The sequence below is a fragment of the Crocuta crocuta genome, unplaced genomic scaffold, assembly GCF_008692635.1.
Source record: "Crocuta crocuta isolate KB4526 unplaced genomic scaffold, BGI_CrCroc_1.0 scaffold266, whole genome shotgun sequence".
Lineage (NCBI taxonomy): Eukaryota > Metazoa > Chordata > Mammalia > Carnivora > Hyaenidae > Crocuta > Crocuta crocuta.
In genome coordinates this window covers 4,135,814-4,157,279 of record NW_027531005.1, presented here as the reverse complement: position 1 = coordinate 4,157,279, position 21,466 = coordinate 4,135,814, and the positions used below count along the sequence as shown (strand labels likewise).

The following is a 21,466-nucleotide window of genomic DNA, read 5'->3' as shown; positions in this document are numbered from 1 at the left end:
TTATCTGGCCCCTGCATCCCGGCAGCTCTGGCCCGGGACAGCCCTGGCTGCTGCTGTCTGGTACACTTGCTTCCCTTCCCTTCTCGCCAGCCAGGGGCTGCTGCCCTTATGTCTGTTGGGAGTTCCCTTTCGTAGGCCTGAGGTGGCGGTCCGTCTCCCCGCACCCCTTGCTTCTCCAGGCAAAACAATTGCAATTTCTTCCCAGTTTCCACATGGCGCCTCTTCCCCCAGTCTCTCCACTTGATGGCTGTGCTCCCCTGACCCACTCCTAGTTCCTCACATCGCCTGACACCCGGCTGGTGTGCTAACAGTAGGAAGGATGCTGCGATCTGGGGACAGAGCATCCTCATTGTGCGGGATTCAGTATTGAGGATCCATGGATGGGATGGTCAAGGAAGGGGTCGGGGGAGATTAGGCAGGAGACATTTCAATGCTACATCTAGCTTATTAAAAATCTATGCGGGTCTCTATTTTGGGAAGCCCCCCGCCCCCTTTCTTATTTTAATCAGAGCCTCCAAGTCTCTCCTCTGGAGCAGAATGTGACTCAAGGAAGCCAGGCCTTCGGTTACACACTGCTCCTCTGAAGTCTCCTCAGTGGCGCCCATCCCAGCAGGTCTATCAAGATGCCCGCTGCGCCCCTGTCCCCCGGCCCTCTGAAGATGGAGGAGGACAGGTGCATTGCGGCTGCATCATTCCCAGCCAGGAGGGGCCGTCTCCCCATGGCCGTGGGGTCTGGGATTCGCCCTGGGCTCACTGTTCCTGTCCCGCTCTGCCCTGTCCTGGCCCGGCCTGCATAGGTCTCATCTCCCCATAAGTCCATTTAGATCCTTTTGTCTGTCCACCCGTCTTGGCGCCACTTATCTGCTATCTTATGTTCCAGCTCCTTCCTTTCCCACCCCTCCTCTTTCCTAGAGGAGGCTCGGTGGGAGAGAGTGCCTCCATCACAAGAGTGCAGAGTCAAGTGAGCGTCCCACCCAGAGGGACGGTGGCATTCCTCTGGACAGGCATCTCGGGAAGCGTGGTCCCTGCCTTGTACCCCTCCTCACACCCCATCCTCTGGACAGTTTTGGGAGCTATGCACAATTATGATCCCTGGGTAAATCAACTCTAGTGTTAACCCCCCCTTTTTGTTTTAGATAAAGAAACCCAAACCCAGAGAGATTGAGGGATCTGCCCCAAATCAGCCAGCTGGTCAGAAGCAGAGTCAGGGCTCTAATCCAGGCCTCATGCTCCTCCATGCTGAGCTTGGCTGCCTCCTGGGGTGACAGCTGCTATCAGAAGAGGGGGTCTAACCTTGACAGAGGGAATCCCTAGTTCCCTGGACAAGCGCCTTATCCACTAGGCCATCCTGGCCTCGCGGTCTGTAGCTTGGGTCATGGGCGTATTTGAACTTAGACTGGTAGGCAGAGCTGAGCTTCCGAAATATAACCTCTTTGAGGTTTCCTCTCCTTCGGCTTCCACCCTCTCTGCATAAAGCCATCACCGTCTGCGCTGGGATCCCTGATGAGGCATTCGTTCCATGGAATCAGCCAGCCAGCTGTTGGCGAGGCTTGGGACCCCATGCCCAGCGCCCTGGCCTGGAACCACACCAGCCTTAGCCCCAGATGCCCTGGTGTGGCGGTAACTGAGGGACCCCAGTGGTGACGGGCACAGGTGGGACACCTGGCTGGGCCCGTGCGCAGGTAAGGACAGGTAGCTTGTCAGCATCTCCACTCGCTGCTCAGGGGCACGGGACAGCGTCGCGAGGCCGGCTTACCAGGGTTTTGTAGTCGATCTGCTGGCGGATGAGCTTGTCCTCACTCAGGGAGTAGCGTGCCTCTCCTGTGATGGCGTCGATGGGCCCCTTCTCCATCTGCTGCTTGATGGCACAGAACAGCGAGAAGAGGGGCTCCCCCGCGCACTCCTGGACACAGAGAAGAGCCGTGCTGGGCGGACTCCGGACCAGCCTCCCGGAGCCCGGTTCCCTGGAGGGCTGCTCTCCACTCCCCCGTCTCAATCCTCTCCCGCTCCCCGTCCTTCTCTCTGGCTTCAACTCCCCCTTCAGACCTGCGTTTCTCCCAGCTCTCTGGACCACCTGTCTTCTCTCATCCACCCTCTCCCTCTTCACCTCCCCTGCCTCCTGTCTCTTCTCTGTTCCTCCTCCCCTCCCCACTCCACCCCTGCCCATCACGAGACAGAGGTCAGTCCCTGGTGGGACCAAGCCGTTCGAAAACAAGGTAATAATTGAAGTGGAGCAGATCTTCCATCTTCTACCCACACACGCAGCTGTGAGTGACCAGCCTGGGACCCTTATGGGCCTGGGGGCTGGGAGAGTTGGGGGCTGGCAGAGGTAGGAGGGGAGGGAGAGGGAAAGCAAGGAAATAAGGGGGGATTGTTTGGGGATTACAAGGGGAATGTGGCTTTAGGGCTCATGCAGAATGCTCTCATCTCCCCTTCACCTGGGAGAAAGTGGCCTGGGGGCCAGGGGATGGTATCACGCCAGGGCCTGTCTAGTGTCAGGGGGTCCCCCCCCCCAGTTGGGGACAATGACGGTGGTGAGGGGGACCGCATTTCTTGGAGGGGTTCTAAGAGCCAGGCCGTGGGGAATGTGGGCTTGGGGGCAGGAGGGCTCTGGCGGGGGGTACCCCCAGAGATATCCCCACATCCAATCATACCTTGAGGAACTTGTAGAGCAGGAAAGTGAACCAATTGGTCAACATCTTCTCAGCCACAGACTCAGTCCTGTCACCAGTCACCAAGGAACCAAGGGAGCAAGACAAACGCAGAAGCAGCCGGTCAGACCCCAAGGCCTGGGAGGGCAGGGGGTCAACTCTGCTGTTTTGCGGCTTACGGCTTTCGGGCCCCATCTCGAGGTACTACAGACCAGCTGGATTCCATGGCCTCCTAGATGCCCCGTAATGATAAGACAGGAACCAGGAGATGACATTCAGGGGTCAGGCTCCCCGGCGCACGTCTGGTGGGAATGCGCTAGACCAGCTGCCCCTTGGCACTTTCTGCAGTGAGGAAAGTACTCCCTGTCCCGTCCAGNGCACCCCTTGCTTCTCCAGGCAAAACAATTGCAATTTCTTCCCAGTTTCCACATGGCGCCTCTTCCCCCAGTCTCTCCACTTGATGGCTGTGCTCCCCTGACCCACTCCTAGTTCCTCACATCGCCTGACACCCGGCTGGTGTGCTAACAGTAGGAAGGATGCTGCGATCTGGGGACAGAGCATCCTCATTGTGCGGGATTCAGTATTGAGGATCCATGGATGGGATGGTCAAGGAAGGGGTCGGGGGAGATTAGGCAGGAGACATTTCAATGCTACATCTAGCTTATTAAAAATCTATGCGGGTCTCTATTTTGGGAAGCCCCCCGCCCCCTTTCTTATTTTAATCAGAGCCTCCAAGTCTCTCCTCTGGAGCAGAATGTGACTCAAGGAAGCCAGGCCTTCGGTTACACACTGCTCCTCTGAAGTCTCCTCAGTGGCGCCCATCCCAGCAGGTCTATCAAGATGCCCGCTGCGCCCCTGTCCCCCGGCCCTCTGAAGATGGAGGAGGACAGGTGCATTGCGGCTGCATCATTCCCAGCCAGGAGGGGCCGTCTCCCCATGGCCGTGGGGTCTGGGATTCGCCCTGGACTCACTGTTCCTGTCCCGCTCTGCCCTGTCCTGGCCCGGCCTGCATAGGTCTCATCTCCCCATAAGTCCATTTAGATCCTTTTGTCTGTCCACCCGTCTTGGTGCCACTTATCTGCTATCTTATGTTCTAGCTCCTTCCTTTCCCACCCCTCCTCTTTCCTAGAGGAGGCTCGGTGGGAGAGAGTGCCTCCATCACAAGAGTGCAGAGTCAAGTGAGCGTCCCACCCAGAGGGACGGTGGCATTCCTCTGGACAGGCATCTCGGGAAGCGTGGTCCCTGCCTTGTACCCCTCCTCACACCCCATCCTCTGGACAGTTTTGGGAGCTATGCACAATTATGATCCCTGGGTAAATCAACTCTAGTGTTAACCCCCCCTTTTTGTTTTAGATAAAGAAACCCAAACCCAGAGAGATTGAGGGATCTGCCCCAAATCAGCCAGCTGGTCAGAAGCAGAGTCAGGGCTCTAATCCAGGCCTCATGCTCCTCCATGCTGAGCTTGGCTGCCTCCTGGGGTGACAGCTGCTATCAGAAGAGGGGGTCTAACCTTGACAGAGGGAATCCCTAGTTCCCTGGACAAGCGCCTTATCCACTAGGCCATCCTGGCCTCGCGGTCTGTAGCTTGGGTCATGGGCGTATTTGAACTTAGACTGGTAGGCAGAGCTGAGCTTCCGAAATATAACCTCTTTGAGGTTTCCTCTCCTTCGGCTTCCACCCTCTCTGCATAAAGCCATCACCGTCTGCGCTGGGATCCCTGATGAGGCATTCGTTCCATGGAATCAGCCAGCCAGCTGTTGGCGAGGCTTGGGACCCCATGCCCAGCGCCCTGGCCTGGAACCACACCAGCCTTAGCCCCAGATGCCCTGGTGTGGCGGTAACTGAGGGACCCCAGTGGTGACGGGCACAGGTGGGACACCTGGCTGGGCCCGTGCGCAGGTAAGGACAGGTAGCTTGTCAGCATCTCCACTCGCTGCTCAGGGGCCCGGGACAGCGTCGCGAGGCCGGCTTACCAGGGTTTTGTAGTCGATCTGCTGGCGGATGAGCTTGTCCTCACTCAGGGAGTAGCGTGCCTCTCCTGTGATGGCGTCGATGGGCCCCTTCTCCATCTGCTGCTTGATGGCACAGAACAGCGAGAAGAGGGGCTCCCCCGCGCACTCCTGGACACAGAGAAGAGCCGTGCTGGGCGGACTCCGGACCAGCCTCCCGGAGCCCGGTTCCCTGGAGGGCTGCTCTCCACTCCCCCGTCTCAATCCTCTCCCGCTCCCCGTCCTTCTCTCTGGCTTCAACTCCCCCTTCAGACCTGCGTTTCTCCCAGCTCTCTGGACCACCTGTCTTCTCTCATCCACCCTCTCCCTCTTCACCTCCCCTGCCTCCTGTCTCTTCTCTGTTCCTCCTCCCCTCCCCACTCCACCCCTGCCCATCACGAGACAGAGGTCAGTCCCTGGTGGGACCAAGCCGTTCGAAAACAAGGTAATAATTGAAGTGGAGCAGATCTTCCATCTTCTACCCACACACGCAGCTGTGAGTGACCAGCCTGGGACCCTTATGGGCCTGGGGGCTGGGAGAGTTGGGGGCTGGCAGAGGGAGGAGGGGAGGGAGAGGGAAAGCAAGGAAATAAGGGGGGATTGTTTGGGGATTACAAGGGGAATGTGGCTTTAGGGCTCATGCAGAATGCTCTCATCTCCCCTTCACCTGGGAGAAAGTGGCCTGGGGGCCAGGGGATGGTATGACGCCAGGGCCGACAGAGGCTCTGTCTAGTGTCAGGGGGTCCCCCCCCAGTTGGGGACAATGACGGTGGTGAGGGGGACCGCATTTCTTGGAGGGGTTCTAAGAGCCAGGCCGTGGGGAATGTGGGCTTGGGGGCAGGAGGGCTCTGGCGGGGGGTACCCCCAGAGATATCCCCACATCCAATCATACCTTGAGGAACTTGTAGAGCAGGAAAGTGAACCAATTGGTCAACATCTTCTCAGCCACAGACTCAGTCCTGTCACCAGTCACCAAGGAACCAAGGGAGCAAGACAAACGCAGAAGCAGCCGGTCAGACCCCAAGGCCTGGGAGGGCAGGGGGTCAACTCTGCTGTTTTGCGGCTTACGGCTTTCGGGCCCCATCTCGAGGTACTACAGACCAGCTGGATTCCATGGCCTCCTAGATGCCCCGTAATGATAAGACAGGAACCAGGAGATGACATTCAGGGGTCAGGCTCCCCGGCGCACGTCTGGTGGGAATGCGCTAGACCAGCTGCCCCTTGGCACTTTCTGCAGTGAGGAAAGTACTCCCTGTCCCGTCCAGCGTGGTAGCCACCCGCCACCTGGGCCCAATGAGCCCCCAAAATGCGGCCAGTGTAGCCGAAGAGCCGACCTTTAATTAATTTACATTTGAACGGTCACGTGTAGCCCGTAGCCACCACATCGGACAGTGCAAGCTTAGAGACTTTATGGTTTCCTCTGGGTGGAGAAGAGAAACACACGAAACTCAGGGAGATACTAATTTGGTAGAGGATAGACAGGAAGGGGGCAGGAGAGGTGGGTCGTGGGACGAGAGCCCGATGGATCAGAATGACCCCATCCCCTAAAGCTAAAGCCTCCTAGAGCTAATACCGAGCTCAGCCCGAGAGATGCCAACATGGTCCTATTTCAAATTACTTCGGAACTTCCCCTGGGACCCGGCTAGTGTTTTGTTTGCGATGGCAGGAAGTGCCTTCTTGAGTCTAATCCTCATCCTTTGTGCCGCCACCCAAGTCCGCTTCTCCTTTTACTTTGGAAGGGAAAGGACACTGCTGCCTTGTTACAGCCCCAGGACACTTCTGGTTGCATTCCTTCAGAGAAAACAAACTCCATTCGAACTCGGGCTAAGCGTGTGGCCTCCTCCACGGAGAAACCAGCCCATTCAGGTACGTGTGGATAGACTTGGAAGCTGCACTTGGCAAAAGATGCAAATAACTCCAATCCCAAGGCAGCGGCCAGCACAAAAACGAAACTGAGAAGAGCAAGACGTCTGCTGAAATGAGGGGGCCGGCCCAGGGCAAGGAGAAGAAAGGGAGACAGAGGAGGGCAGAAGGCGAGAGGGCATCTGGAGCAGAGTGAGTGGAAAACAAGAGGGGAGACACACAGATCCAGAGCGAGGCCACGCCGGGAAATTGTCGGTGGGAGCTCTGGCAGGCAGCCGCAACCCTAGAATTATGCCGGTGGGTGGCTGCGTGGTGGAAGTAAAACAAAAATCAAAATGATCTACCTTGCTGTTTCCAAAGCTGTCTGATTGCTCCGAAATGTAGCAACCTTTTGCAGCTGTGCAGGCGAATGCCCACGGCACCAGGAAAAAGCCTGAAGGAAACACTTCTGGAAGCCAAATCTAGCCACTGGACCAAGCAGGGGGCCCTGCCTCAGACCCGGACGCCCAGGACGGAGGCAGAGGACGGGCAGAGGCAGACGGCTGCTGGGGCGGTCCAGGCAGAGGGATGCGAGAGTTTCCCGGCTTTGTCCACACGAAGGCTAAAGACACTGCAATGACAGCCTAGAGAGGAAATGGCCTTCAGGTACGAGGAAAACGTGAACACCAGCATGGATAGAGTTGGAGAACCTCTAAGTCCTGTAAAGCTGAAGCCACAGGATAGGGCTTCTGCAGTCACACGTGACAATGCAGGTCTCCACAGTGTCAAGGACGAGGCGTCCATCGGGGTGTAGTGGTGCCCCTGGGCGCGTGGAGGGTCTCCAGCAGGTGCCAGGAAACACCTGGTGCATTATGTCAGGCAAGGGGCCACTGAAGGGCTTTCGTCCAAACACAGTCTGGACTGGTGCTTCTCAGATTCCCATGTGCCTTCAGATCCCCTAGGGCTCTCGTCAGAATGCAGATTCTGATCCGGCGGGTTGCGGGCTGGGCCCTGAGATTCTGCATTACCGACAAGCTCCCAGGTGCTTCGCTGCTGGTGCTGGACAGTGGTGAGAGCGGCCGGGGCTAGAGTTTCCAATCTTTTGGGTTTTTTTTTAACATTTACTGATTTATTTTGAGAAAGAGAGCGAGACCAAGAGAGAGACAGAGAGAGAGAGAGAGAGAGAGAGCGCGAGCGAGCAGGGGAGACACACAGAGAGAAGGAGAGAATCCCAAGCAAGATCCGCGGTGTTCGCGCTGAGCCCAAAGCGGGGCTCCAACTCATGAACCGTGAGATCATGACCTGAACCGAAATCAAGAGTTGGACACTTAACCGACTGAGCCACCCCGGCGCCCCTAAAGTTTCCAGTCTTGAGATGGTGAGGGTGGTCCCCAGAGGGGCCTTGGGCTATCTCTCCTAATTCATGTTCTGATTCAGATAAGGCCGGGGTGATGGGCAAGGGACCTCTGAGGATTCCCCGAGAGAAGAATTCCAGTAGAAAGGGCTGTAATCAGGGAAGGGTAAGGACACAGAGAGAAGGCAGAGTGGAATTGGAGGGCAAAAGAGAAGCAGCATGGTGAGCAGACGGGCCAAGGTGGACAGGGTCTTCCAAGAGGGTGTGGGGGGGGGGCGCCCTGGTCTCTGGGCAGGTTGGTGCCTCAGCTTGGGGGACTTGGCTGCTCCTTCTGGGAGCTCCGCCCCCGTCTCCCAAGAAGGCACAAGACCCAGGCCAGCCAGGGGCTCCCTCTGACCTCCACCCCCTGCCACCTGCTGGGCGCGGCCCTCACCTCCTGAGCAGCAGCTTGGGGTGGTTCTTGCTCTCCAGGTTCTTGTCGATGAGGTCGGCCAGCAGCTGCTTCAGCACGTCGGTGGCGTACTCCAGCTTGCTCTGCAGCACCGTCATGATGAGGGAGGCCACGTTGCCGCGGTCGCGCATGGAGAAGCTTCGCTGAGACTCCAGGGTGCGGATGAAGGACAGCAGGAACACCTTGTTGTTGATGAGCTGGGCAAAGAGCTTCAGGCCCTTCTCCACACGCTCCTGCCGGTAGCCGGGGACCTGCAGAGGAGCCCCGCCCCCGGGGGAGTCCTGAGGCCGGGCCCCCTGCCTGAGGCAGAGGGTCCTCCCCAGGGGGTGGGCGCTGCACACTGCGGACCTTGGCACCAGGCATCATGTCAGCTATTTACGTAACCCACGTGGCCGCCCACTACCGCTGCTGTGGGGGTGAATCAAGGGAGGCACAGAGAGAACGGGCACCCTTAGGAATGACAATGCTGGGATCTGAATCCGCTGCTGGGCGTGAGCTCTTCCCTGACGCAGCACAGAGGTGGCGAGGGGCCCTACATCAGGGCACAGGAGCGTTACAGACAGCCCTGGGGGGCCTCCGGCGGTTGAGGGGTCCCCACACCTGACTCCCCAGCTCCTCTCATGCTGACCCTTCTCTGGCCACGTGGATTCTGTTGACAGAACAGTGGCCTCAGAGTCAGGACTGCCAGGGTCCACATAGGCTCTGACACCACCACCCCGTGGGACCTCTGGCAAGTCCTTTAACTTCTCTGGGGCCCCAAGGTGATTCACCCAGGGAAAGGGGAAGATTAAGCCCAACAGACTCTAGCATCTGGTATTTTCTCAGAGACTCCCCTGAGACCCTGCTCCACCCAGGGAAACGGGAGGAAGAAGGGGAAGAAGGTGTCATCTTCCTGTCCATCGGGAGACGCCGGCAGGGAGGCACCGTCCAGCCAGCCACTGGGCAGGGCATGGAGGACGCATCTCTGCGATGCTCGAGGCGGGCCCCACAGCTCTGCGTGTCAGGGCCCCAGATCGGAATCAGCTAGATGTCTGGCAACAGCAAGGGGCTCCAGGAAGTGCGGGGAATTAGCCCAGCAGGAAACCACACAGCCACGGGAGCGGAGGGCTTTCTACCGCTCATGGTAGCAGGACGCATCTTGCAGATATGGCGTGAAAAAAAGGAAGAAGAGGGGGCACCGTACAATACCATTTAAATAATGATTAATAAGAAAACAATGGTGGCAGGAAAATGGCTCTCCTCGGGGGTGGGGGTGGCGGTGACCGGGAGGGGGAACCCGGGGATGCGTGCGGAGGGCCGGGCCGGTTCAGCTTCATGCTCTGCGCGCGGCCTGGTGGCCACGCTCTCAGGGAGAATGCACTGAGCTGTGTTCCCACAAGCTGCGCTCTGCTCTGCAGGCGTTCTTTCATTAAAAGAGGAGGTTGCTTAACAAATAAAGCAGAGCCTCTGCCCTCAAGGTGAAGCCCTCTGAGAACAGAGCAGGGCACCCGTCGTGGTGTGGGGTGCTGGAGGAGCAGGGACATTCAAGAGAAGTGCCGTGGGGGGGACTGCATCGCCCCCGCGGGGGCCTTTGAGAAGGAGCGTCTCGTGTGCAACAGTGGAGCACACTGGGGTTGCGGGGAGGGGCAAGCTTGAGTTCACTGTCACAGCCATATACTAGTCCCATATACTAGGGGACCCTGAGAGGACTCCATTCCTTCAACGGCGAAATGAAGGTACTCCAGCTAATGCGTCTGTAGACCTTACTTTGCTGAGCCCCGCTCTACATACTTGAGAAATGTTGACCCCTAGGCCACATGACACCCTACGAAGTGGGCACTGTTATTATCCCGGGGCCTCACGACAGTGAGGACAGAGAAGTGTCAGAGCCGGGATGGGCACCCAGGCGGCCGGCACTGCGTCCTGCCATCTCAGGGTGGGGGTGGGGGGCTGGTGGGAGCCCTGAAGAAGAAGATGTGTGAAAACCTTGACAGTGCAGGGCCTGACTCACAGTCGCCTTTACTGAATGGTAGCAGTTTTATCCCACTTTATTCTAGAAGTTTTAAACTTCTGGGAAGAGGGAGACAGCAGAAATCCCGTGTGCCCAAGGTCCCAGGAGGTGGCAGAGACAGAGCTGGAATGTTCATGCCACTCACTTCCTGAGCTCCCCGGTGTTCCAGGCTCAGGGCGAGGCCCTCGAGGGAGGCAGAGATGGGTCAGGCCCAGGCCTGCCCTTGGAAGGTCAGCAGAAGGCCCCTCTGGAAGGCCACGTGGGAAGGAGGTACTCAGGAAAGAGTTGGGAACTCGCCAGAGCCGCCTCCCTCCCCCCCCACATTGTCCCAGTTCTCTGCACAGCTGCCCTTGGCCAACTCCTCATTCCCCAAGGTGGGTCCAATCCCAGCCTGCATCCCACCCGGCTTCCCCCATTTCCCTCTCCACAGGGGAAACACAAGGATGTGAGGCAGCCTCACCTTGCCGTCAGCCTGGTCTCAATCTACCCAGCCGTCTGTGTCCCTGCCGACCTCCCCCCGTGCTCTGTGACCGCGCCTCACACACAAGTGCACGTTTTACCTCCTCTGTCCATCAATAATCCCCGCCCCGGTCCCCCGGCCAGAGCAACATGGCCACAACTTGTTCTACAACTGAAAGATAATGCCATTTCCCAGGCACCAGCACGTGCAGTGCACGGTGCTGGCACTACAATCATCGCTCCATCTAAGCCTTCTAAGGACCCTGCAAGAGTGAGTGTGTCCTCTCTACGGCTCTCAGGGAAGGTACTGTAGGCTTCCTAAGGCCAGCCAGCTGGTGTGGGATGGTGCTGGATTTCCAAACCCAAGCTTGTCTGGCTCCCCGGTCCGCATCCCTCTGCCCATCCTTCACCACACCTAGTCCTACCGCTGAGCCTAGGAGGTGACCGAGAGCCAGCTCTGAGTCTCCCCTTCAGCCTCCCCCATAGGGCCTCCTGGCAACTCAGGTTGGCCATCGAGGGCAGAGGAGCCACGTCTGGGTTTGGCACAGGGAGGAGGAAGGCATAGGGCTGGCCAGCTGGCATGTCTGGGGAGAGGACGTGCTCTGGACTTCTTGCCTTGGCTGCACACGCCTCCTGGCCACCAAGGCCTGGGACCCTGGGAAAGGTTTTGCAAAGCCAGCTGTGGGGTAAACCTGGGCAGTGGCGTGGGGTTTGGAGTCAGAGAGACTAACGAACTCACACAAGGAGGAATGCTCTGTCACCTCTGGGCTCTACTGCCTTGTCTGTAAAATGAGAATATGAGTGCCCATGTCATAATGTTTCATGAGCATTAAATACGATAATGTATGTAAAGTGCTTGGCACACACAGTACGCACTTAACAGCAGTTTTATTACCTGCCTCTCCTATTTCGCTGCTTTTCACCTATCCTTCTTGCCCAGAAGTTTCCAAGACATCGAAGGCATCAGCCCAGTGTCTGGGGGTAGTTGGGGGGTGGGGGGAGAAGGTAGGAATTTTCTCCCTATTTGATGAAGGGGGAGATGGAAGTGAAGTATCTTGGTAGAGTATCCAGCACAATTCCCCTTTGTAACTTGCTACCCCTCCCCCAACTCCCTAAGCAAATGTCACTCTGAAACAAGACTTTCTTTATTCACCAGATGGTTCGATAATTTAGTTGAAGCTTATGAGTATAAAACTGGATAGTAAATTTTAATTGTAAGCTAACAGGTTAGAGTTTAGGAGACAAGGACAGGTTGAAAATGGGGTATGTGGTTACCATTTGCTCTCTGGTTTTAAAGGATTGGTGTGTCCCCAGTGCATGGGCAGCCCCTTACCCACATGCCACCCCTTCACCCAGGGCTACGTCCAGGACGGACAAAGCCTGAGGACACCCCCTTCTTCACACACATCTACCACTATGCCCAACCAGTGAGCACCTATCCCAGTAGCTGAAAAGGTCGAGAAACATGGCTTTGGGTTATCAATGGCTTCCTGGGGAATATTTCCATACTTGGAAAGCCGACAGGGAGAAACTTTTCCAATGGCAAGGCAGGGTTGGAAACAAACCAGAAAAGAAGAATCCAGGCAAAATCCCAGGGTCTTGCATAGGATGTCGGTCATATGGAGCTCATATACCACGTGGGATGGTAAACGTTGATTTCTGTCCATTAATTAGAGAGTTTAACAGAAATGAAAAGTCATACACCCAAAGATTAGGGCCAGGAGCTCCAACAGGCACTTGTACACCCACGTTCTTAGCAGCATTAGTCACAACAGCCAAAAGGTGGAAGCGACCCACATGTCTGTTGACAGGTGGATGGAGAAACAAAATGTGGTCTCTACACATAACGGACTATTATTCAGCCTTAAAAAGAAAAGAAATTCTATCACATGCCACAGTATGGATGAACCTTGAAAACATTTTGCTACATGAAATAAACCGGTCCCCAAAGGATAAATCCTGTATGTTTCCACTGAACACGAGGGACCCTGAGAAGCCAAATTCATAGAGACAGAAAGTCAAATGGGGGATTCTAGGGGAGGGCAAATAGGAAGTGATGTTTAATGGGTACAGAGTCTCATTTGGGGAAGATGAAAACATCCTCGGGATGAATGGGGGGGGGGGCGCGGTTGTACCACAGCGTGAATGTACTTAATGACCCTGAACATGTAAAAATGGTTGACACAGTAAACTTGATGTCATGCCTATCTTACCACAATTCAAACAAAGAAGAGCCGTGTGACCTGTTTGATGCAGAGCCTGTGCGGGACTGTGAGCCAACCTGTGTGGGCTCCAACTCAGGAAGTGGGGGCAGGTGGCCGTTAACTCCTTCGTGAGCTGGAGGGTGGGGGCTACAAGTGTCCCCTCATGGTAAAGGCAAGGAAGAAGAGAGAAGACTCAGGTTGGAGGGGAAACGTAAACGTGCCAGATGAGGAATAAGGCCATGGAGGGACGTGATGTGATTTATAATGGGGACATCGGAACTGTCTGGGGTGGGGGTGGGGTATCCACCCAGAGAGCATCTCAGGTGATTACAGCCCAGCAGGCAGCTCTGATTCTAAGAGTCCTTTGCAGCCCTCCCAGGGCGGGGTTCATCTGACACCTGTGAGGGATGGAGGAGGGGAGTCAGTGATTCCTGGGGGTGCCCTTGTGTGTGTCCAGGCCACATGGTGGGCGGTGTCATTGTGAAGTGAAGAAGTTATGAGCCTCTGAGACTGTGCTGAACAAGGGCTCTTGAGGTTTCCTGGCAGAGAATGGAGTTTGCTGCCCCAGATGCCTCTGTTTAGGGGTGTGTGACATGTCGGGGAGCAAGGCAGGGGCCAGGGCAGTGCCGTGAGGCAGGGAGCTGGCTCCCTGCCAGGCTCTGAGGGCAGGGGTAAGGGTGCTCGGGGATTCTGTTTGTAGAGCCTGGCTTGCTGAGTTGGGTTCCTGGCTGTGTGCCTCACTGAAGAATCAGGCTAGGAATGGGTAGCAGTACCCATCTTGCTTCTCACCGGAAACAGACCTTAGAGGGAAGCCTGGAGAAGTACAGCTGGGTAGGGACTCTCAACAGCTTTCAGCGAGGGGCCTAGTACGATTCAGAAGGGCAATGAGAGGGAATCCCTTGTATTCTGGTCCTAGGTAAACAGGGCTGCTATAGACGGTAAAGCAGCTTGTGCACTGAACAACCCTAAAGGTGCCGCATATGAATGATGCCATCTGGAGCACTACAGTGTTCAACATGCACAACTGTCCATGAGATCCTGTGGGAGAATGAGCCCTATAACTCTCCTGCTACCACCTCGGGCAGTCCTTGGGAATGTACTGCCCTAGTGTGTGTGTTAAACTCGTGCCAGGCTAGACTTGAGAATCTGAGAATTCCCGGAGATGCAAGTAAACATGGAAAGTGCGTACTTTTCAGTGGACTAACACCCTAGTATTTTGAAGCAGGTAAAAATGAGGCTGGAAGAAGCATAGGGGCACAGGCATGAAGAGGGAGACCCAGACAGAGAAGGACAAATATCATAGGATTTTGCTCATATGCAGAATTTAAGAAACTCAACAGATGGACATAGGGGAAGGGAAGCAAAAATAAGATAAAAACAGAGAGGGAGACAAACCATAGGAGACTCTTAAATACAGAGAATAAACTGAGGGTTGCTGAAGGGGTGTTGGGTGGGGGGAGGGCTAAATGGGTGATGGACATTAAGGAGGGCACTTGTTGGGACGAGCACTGAGTGTTATATATAAGTAATGAATCACTAAGTTCTATTCTTGAAGTCATTATTACACTACATGTTGGATTAAAAAAAGAAATCGGATGCTCAACCAACTAAGCCACCCAGGTGCCCCCAAATGATATTATTTTTAATTTTTTTTTAACATTTATTTACTTTTGACAGAGAAAGACAGCATGAGTTGGGGAGGGGCAGAGAGAGGGAGACACAGAATCTGAACCAGGCTCCAGCCTCTGAGTTGGCAGCACAGAGCCTGACACGGGGCTCGAACCCACAAACTGTGAGATCATGACCTGAGCAAAGCTGGCCTCTTAACCAACTGAGCCACCCAGGCACCCCCCAAATGATATTTTAAAACAATTATTTGTTAACTTACCAAAGCCATATGTCAACTATAATCATTTATTTTACTAGATCTAAGACCTACATTCTTTTTTAATGTCAGTTCATAGGTGTGATGCTTTAACTTCATAAACAATTGTGAATTTTATGTGTATGTCTTAGGCTAAAGAGTGACTTCTTTTATTCACCAAATTGGTGCCACCTGGTGTCCTGGTATTAATGTCTATAAAATAAGCATGGTTACTGCTCTCATGTGGCATATGTGGGGGCAGGGGGTTACAGAGATATGAACTGTAAATAAGCAAGCACATCAATAAACAAGATAATTTTCACTCAGAAAAAAAGAGACCGAGAAAATGAAGAGCATATCATGGTATAGATGATTTTTTCATTTGTTTACATGACACACCTGTATACCTTATACACGTATACACACAAGCAGACGTGCACACGGAGGGAGAGGTGCGTCATCAGTGAGGACACAGAGCCTACCATTGATGGCTTCGGGAAGTGCCTCCTGGTACCTGTCTACTGAGGAGCCAACGGGACCCTCCTCCAGACAGAAGCGACTGTTCCCTCACTATAGAAGCGTGCACATGCGTGCACACACACACACACACACACACACACACACAGGCATACACTTTATTCAACAATTATGGAGAAATGCATGTGGGCCCCAAAGTCCCTGGGACTTGCTTTGTTTTCCATAGAGACGCACAGCCTCTACACCCCTTTGGACCACTGTGTAGACATTCCCACAGGGGTCAGTACCTGCAAAACGGTGCAACCCACAAGCGATGCGTCTGTTATGTGATGCACGAGATAAATCTTGGAATTAGCCTTATTCTCTGCTGCTGCTTTGCCTAGAGATTTTTGATCCGTCCTAATAGGTATCCAGAGCCCAAAGCCACAACAGTGACATGCAAAGGCTCATTGTTGGGAGCACAGGCCCTGAGGTCTAACTCCAGGACTCAAATCCTGGCACCACCCCCTCCCAGCTGTGTGGCCCCAGAGCTCTCTGGGCCCTTATTCTTCAGACCGCTTGTGAGATAGTAAATCCACACACACACATATGAGGTACTCAAAACCGGACCAGGAGCTCAGTTGACAGTCCAGTAGCAACGATTATTCCTTAGGATTATTATTTTGCTCTGGTTTCCTCATTTATATTTTTCACTCTTCTCTGGTATTTATCTTGATAAGTCATCCGAAATCCCTTTCGGAACAAAGCATAGTATGAATATATGCATAAGCCCGATACTATGCTAGACAGGAAGTGATAAAGTGTTCAAAATGGGGTCCTGCTGGTACAAAAGATAGTTCTATTCTTATCATTCATGCTTCCACCTCCCTTCCCAGCATATCACTTATTGTTTCTACACATATTTATTGAGCACCGACTATGTGGTGAAATCCCTTACTTCATGGTAGTTTCCTAAACAGGGGTCCATGAACTCGCTACATTGGCTGCCAGATTTCTTGTTTTCATGTATATGTATGGTTTTTCTTCAACCTCCATTCAATTCTCAAGGGCGCCATGACCCCTAGAACCCAAATCTACTCCCATCTCTGCTCAGATGGCTCCCTGGCTCGGCCCCATTTCCTCCAGAGGGATGGGGTGGCTGGCACTGACAAACAGGGGTGAGGGGAAGCCTTGGGCAAGTCACGTCCCCTCCCTGGCCTCAGCTTTCTCACCTCCGAATGACATGGCTGCATGGGAAGGTCACCAACACCCTTCTCTGCACTAATACCTTGATGGGGAAGGCTTGGTTACAAGCCCTACTTCTCACCTCGAGGTCCCGGAGCACAGGGTGGTCTTCAATCCCTGGGAACAGCACCCGCATGGTGTAGGTTCTGTAGTCTAGGAAGGGGATCCCAGCTCCGTCCAGGTCACTGGTCAGCTCATGGATGTCTGTCTGTAGCTCGGCAAAAGCTGGCACAAAGGGAAGCCCGTGAGACTGCTGGCTGGGGTGGGTCCTGGGTCTGATGCTCAGAACCCTCACCCAGGCCCCTAGGAGACACGGGCAATGGGCTGTAGGTGTGCAGGAATAACGTGGGATGTTTTAAGTAGCTGGGGTAGATGATATAGGAAGGGGAGATAGATGTAGCACAAGGAAGCTTGCCTTGGGCCAAATCCCTTCCAAAGCATGGATGGGCATGGGCTGTCCATAGACTTGTCCTGCTGCTGGGGCCTGAATCGTTTTGGTTTACAGAATATGCTGGGGGTTAGGGGGACGTCAAGGGACAGGGAGAAGGAGGGGAGAGGTTCCAGGGGTGGAGGGTCTATTCCCAATTCTGCATTTTCTAGTGGGCTTTCTTATAAAAGTTAAGAACAATTTCTTCTGCAGTCCGAGTTCTCGGCCATGCAGCTCACTGGAGACCATCAGACCATCCAGTGGGGCCCAGGCTCTGCCACACTATGTACTCTTTCCATGATGCCACTCAGTGGTGAACTATGACCTGTGCGTGGGCACTGCTGTCTGTGGAGGCAGCTCAGGCCTCCAGGTGGTCATGGGGCTGCAAGACCTTTTTCCTTCCAGCCCCTAAGAAAGTCTAGCACACAGCCCAGGTGGTCACACAGCGCCAAAGCTGTGGCCACACCCTATCCTGAGCATAGCCCTCCTCCCTGGCTACCCTCTGCCCTGGGAGGCCATCAGAAATGGTGTGCCGGACCCTCCCCTTCTCTGCCTTTCTCCTGGGCACATGCACATGTACTCACATGCACGCATGGCACACATGCACTTTCACACACAACCAGCATGGATTAACACAGCCAGTGGGCACTGATGAAACAATACTTCTTAAGATTTTACAAATATAAGAATAGGGAAAAAGTATTCTGTGGGCTCTGCTGATCACAGAAACACAATATGGCTGCCCCAGGCCCGTGCCCTCTGCACCCCACAGTGCCAACTTGGCCGACGGATCTTGAGTTTCCGGGCCTTGAGGATAGCAATGCTCCTCATTTGACAGAACAATGAACACAGTCCCCGGGCCCCTGGGGAGGCTGCTGCAGACAGACCTCTCCTGTGCTGCTCTCTGTCCACACGCCCGGTCACACTGACACAGGAGGGCCCCACTAAGGCAAATGACTTCGAAGGCAGAGCAACCGTAATGCATCCAAGTGGAACTCACACCAACATGTGTGCACACGTGTGTATGAAGAGGGCTTGGTAAGACTTTTGGCACATACTGTCACAGAAAGCACTGGTGAACATTCATGTATGTACTAAGGAACACGTGTGTGTTGCAGTAATGCGTGTAATGTGTGCGTGGGTATTAGTGTGAGTGTGTGTGTGTGAGTGCATGAGTGACTGCCTGTGAGTGTGCATGTCAGTGAGTTTTTGTGGCCACATATGCACAAGTGTGTGTGTTGATGTATCAAGAGGCCAGGCCAGTGCAGGGAGGGCATGGTTTTGGGTGTGGGTGACATCCTGGCTTACTGTCAAGTCTTTGGGGAGTCACCTTCCCCGGACCCAAGCTGCCCCTTGCATGTTTGAGAGCCAGCTCTGGGCACCCCTGACAAAGACTTTCATGGCTAATCTCCCTGTACTTTGCTCTACACCTCTCTCGCTCACGCAGGAGAGCTCTCTCCAGAGCCAGAAGCCAAGGCTCTCTCCAGACACCTCCACTGACACTCTTCGGCTGGACTCCCTGTCTGACTGCTAATTCCTCCTTCTCCAGAACATTCTGAGAGGAACCTGGCTTCACGTTCCCCTCTCTGCCCCCTCCCCATTGGGGGTGCTCAGCTGGCGGCAAGGAGAAGGAGGGGGGTGGTTTTTTTTATTGGTCTGCAGCTTTCCTTCAAGTCACTAAGCGCCTCCAACATTCAAAGCCTTGTGCCTGCCACACATAAAAGAGATTCTAATCACTACACCTAATTAGAGGGAAGAGTACATTGTGGAGAAAAAAATTAAGCAGCGTAAATATAATAAAAGGCAGTAATTAACAGTCCCACAAGGCAGATGCCAGTGTTGACAGCTAAGGATGTACTGAGGGGATGGGACAGACCCACTTCCCCATCAGAGGGAGTCGCAGCCTCCCTGGTGGGGCTGGGAGAGCCCCGGGTACAGGCCGGATTGACTCGGAGAATAAATCCATGGCAAAGAATCCACGCAGTCCCTCCCAGGGTGACTCACGAAATGATACTCTGCGGGCAACAAGAGTCTGACTTCTAAATATCCTTCTTGGATTTAGTGCAACTGATTTCACATCATGGTGGTGGTGGTAATGTTTAATCATACAGGCCGTGAAGCCCTCTTCCTTCTACATCTCAAATCAGCCCTATAGCTGTAACTTCCTCCTAAAGGAAGGGAGCTGAAGGTTGCTGGATGCGTCACGTCAAGACACCCCAAGGTGTCCCGGAGAGGAGAGCATAAAACCCCCGCAGCCAGGATTCTGGGCTGGAAACTGCTCTCGTGGGTTTAGAATGATCCCAGCCTGACCTGGGGAAAGCGGGAAGGGGACACATCGAGGAAGGGGAGGGTGGCCTCACCCGGGAAGGGGTGGGGTGCTGGGCTAAGGGTTCTGTATGGATACAGGCTCAGAGAGCAGAGTTAGAGGTTAGACACCGGGCTCCCCCAGCGCTGCCCGCAGGTGGCCAGCTCGCGGCCCTGTGTGAAGCACAGGCGCACAGCCACGGGGTGGGGGTGGGGCCACGGTCCCGGGTCCCCCAGTACCTTCTTTGCACTCCAGGGCCACCCGCGACTCCAGGTTGTCCATTTGCATCTGCAGCCGCTTCAGCGTGAGGTCACTTTCGCGGGACTTGCGTTTGTAGGCGATGAGGACGGCCACGATGAAGATGACCAGGAGGCCACCTGCTACGGCGATGCTGACGATGGCGGGCAGGCTGAGCGGGCTGTCTGGGGCCACGTACACCATTCCTGGGGAGTACTCCATGCCACCGACACGGGCCTGGGGGCACAGCACGGGAGAGGAAGCTGGGAGCGGCCCCAGAGCAGTGCAGGGAAGCAGCCCCAGGCTGGCGATGAACTGGCTACGGGGCAGGAGGAGGGAAAGGGCTCCAGAGAGGAAAACCATCACTGGTTGTCAAAACAGAGGAGAGGATGTGTGGGGGCCTGGGGATGGGTCCGGATGGCTCAGAGCAGGCCACCCCCACAGATGGGAGGCTGCACATTCCCTCACTCAGGACTAATGCTGTCATCTTCATAAGGAAACAGCACACAACTGGGCCCTAAATAAGTCTGATGTGTCTTCAATGATGGGCTCCCTGAGATTCATCCCATCATAAGGATGGAAAACCGAGACACAGAGCATGATATTATGGACTTCCTCGGGCCAGCAGCAGGCTCTCCTGGAAGGGTCTCTGGCCTGTGACAGGCCATGCAGCATGTCCTTAAAGCTGTTTGCATTGCCTTTATTGTAGCACCGGCGTCAGGAGAGAATGACAACGCACAAAAGGGAGGTCGGAAGCGTGACAGAGAGAAAGAACAAGGGGGTGAGGGGTGGCTATGAAGCAAGTTCCAAGAGGGCTAGAATCCCTCCTGGGAAGCCCTGGCCTCCCAGGATGGCACTGGTCCGCACACCCTCGGGCATCCCTGAGTGCCCGCCCCATCCAGATCGGCGCCCCGTGGGCCTTACCATCACTTTGTGCCTGCCGATGAGGTTGGGGGACTCACAGAGCAGCTGCACATCCGACACGGTCACAGCGCACGGCTTCTCCCCAACCAGCACGGTGTAGTTGAGCTTCACATTGCCCCCAGCCACCGGTGGGATCAGGTTCTTGCCCTGGAGGGACAGGAACGCCCCAGTTCCCACCCCAGTCAGGACCATAGCTACTGGCTGGCTGCCTCGTCTCCCTCCCAGAGCTCCCGTCCTGCTGGTGAGCTGGGGGAGGGGCCGCCTTCCATAATAAGTCCGAGAGCTTTGTGAAACATACACTGCCATTCCCCGTGACTCGGTGGGGAATCATAATCAGGGCACTCTTTTCAGCTCATCTGGATGTAGCCTCAGAATCCTTCTCAACACAGAGCTACAGTCAATCAGTACCAGTTGATTCAAATTGTCACAGGAGTTAAAATTAATTTGCTACCCATGCAACAACCTCTGCTAGCGATGGCAGTCATGAAATTGGGCCAGAGCCCCCGACTTCTGGCCTTTCTCTGTGACACGAAAAGTCTCCCCTTTCCAGGCAACAGCCTCCTCGCTTCCCACCTCTGCCCACCACCTCACTCTACCTTCAGGATGATGGGAGTGCCAGGTTTGAGCTCCAGGATTCCTGAGGGTCCGAAGGCCTCAAACACAGGGTTGGGATAGTAGGTGAAGTTGGTCTTGTTGAGGATTAACAGGGACTGGACATTGTCCAGGATGAAGCCAAACTCTTCAGGCCTCTCGGTCAGGTCAGACTGGTGGTCGGGCCCCAGGGCGAGGGCTGGAGCCTGGCAAGTCATCTCAGTGGCATTCAGGACCTCACAGAGCTGGAGCAGCCAGAAAGGGGGACTTATGCGGCACCAGAGCCCATACAGCCCTAACACACCCACCAGGGTCCCCCAGCACCATCACACAGCATGGTGTTGGCATGGCTCACCACCCCTCTGCACCCAGGACCCTACAACCTGGGTACTCAAGCAGTAAACTTGGAAGCTGGCATCGAGCTCCACTTTGTCCACAGCGGGTGTGGCAGTGACTAGGGGGGATCTCTAAGCTAAGG

General features: G+C 54.9%; 1 protein-coding gene across 4 annotated transcripts in view; it reads right to left on the bottom strand.

Moving 5' to 3' along the window:
* PLXNA4 (plexin A4) overlaps window positions 1-21,466 on the bottom strand; it is a 365,933-nt gene that overhangs the window by 29,917 nt on the left and 314,550 nt on the right. For all 4 annotated transcript variants that reach the window (XM_077770662.1, XM_077770661.1, XM_077770660.1 and 1 more), the window contains 7 exons: window positions 20,994-21,233; window positions 20,398-20,544; window positions 19,476-19,710; window positions 16,587-16,729; window positions 8,269-8,537; window positions 5,532-5,598; window positions 4,625-4,771 (listed from right to left, as the gene is read on the bottom strand). In XM_077770662.1, the coding sequence (XP_077626788.1) occupies window positions 4,625-4,771; window positions 5,532-5,598; window positions 8,269-8,537; window positions 16,587-16,729; window positions 19,476-19,710; window positions 20,398-20,544; window positions 20,994-21,233 (1,248 nt within the window). The remainder of the gene's footprint in view (window positions 1-4,624; window positions 4,772-5,531; window positions 5,599-8,268; window positions 8,538-16,586; window positions 16,730-19,475; window positions 19,711-20,397; window positions 20,545-20,993; window positions 21,234-21,466) is intronic.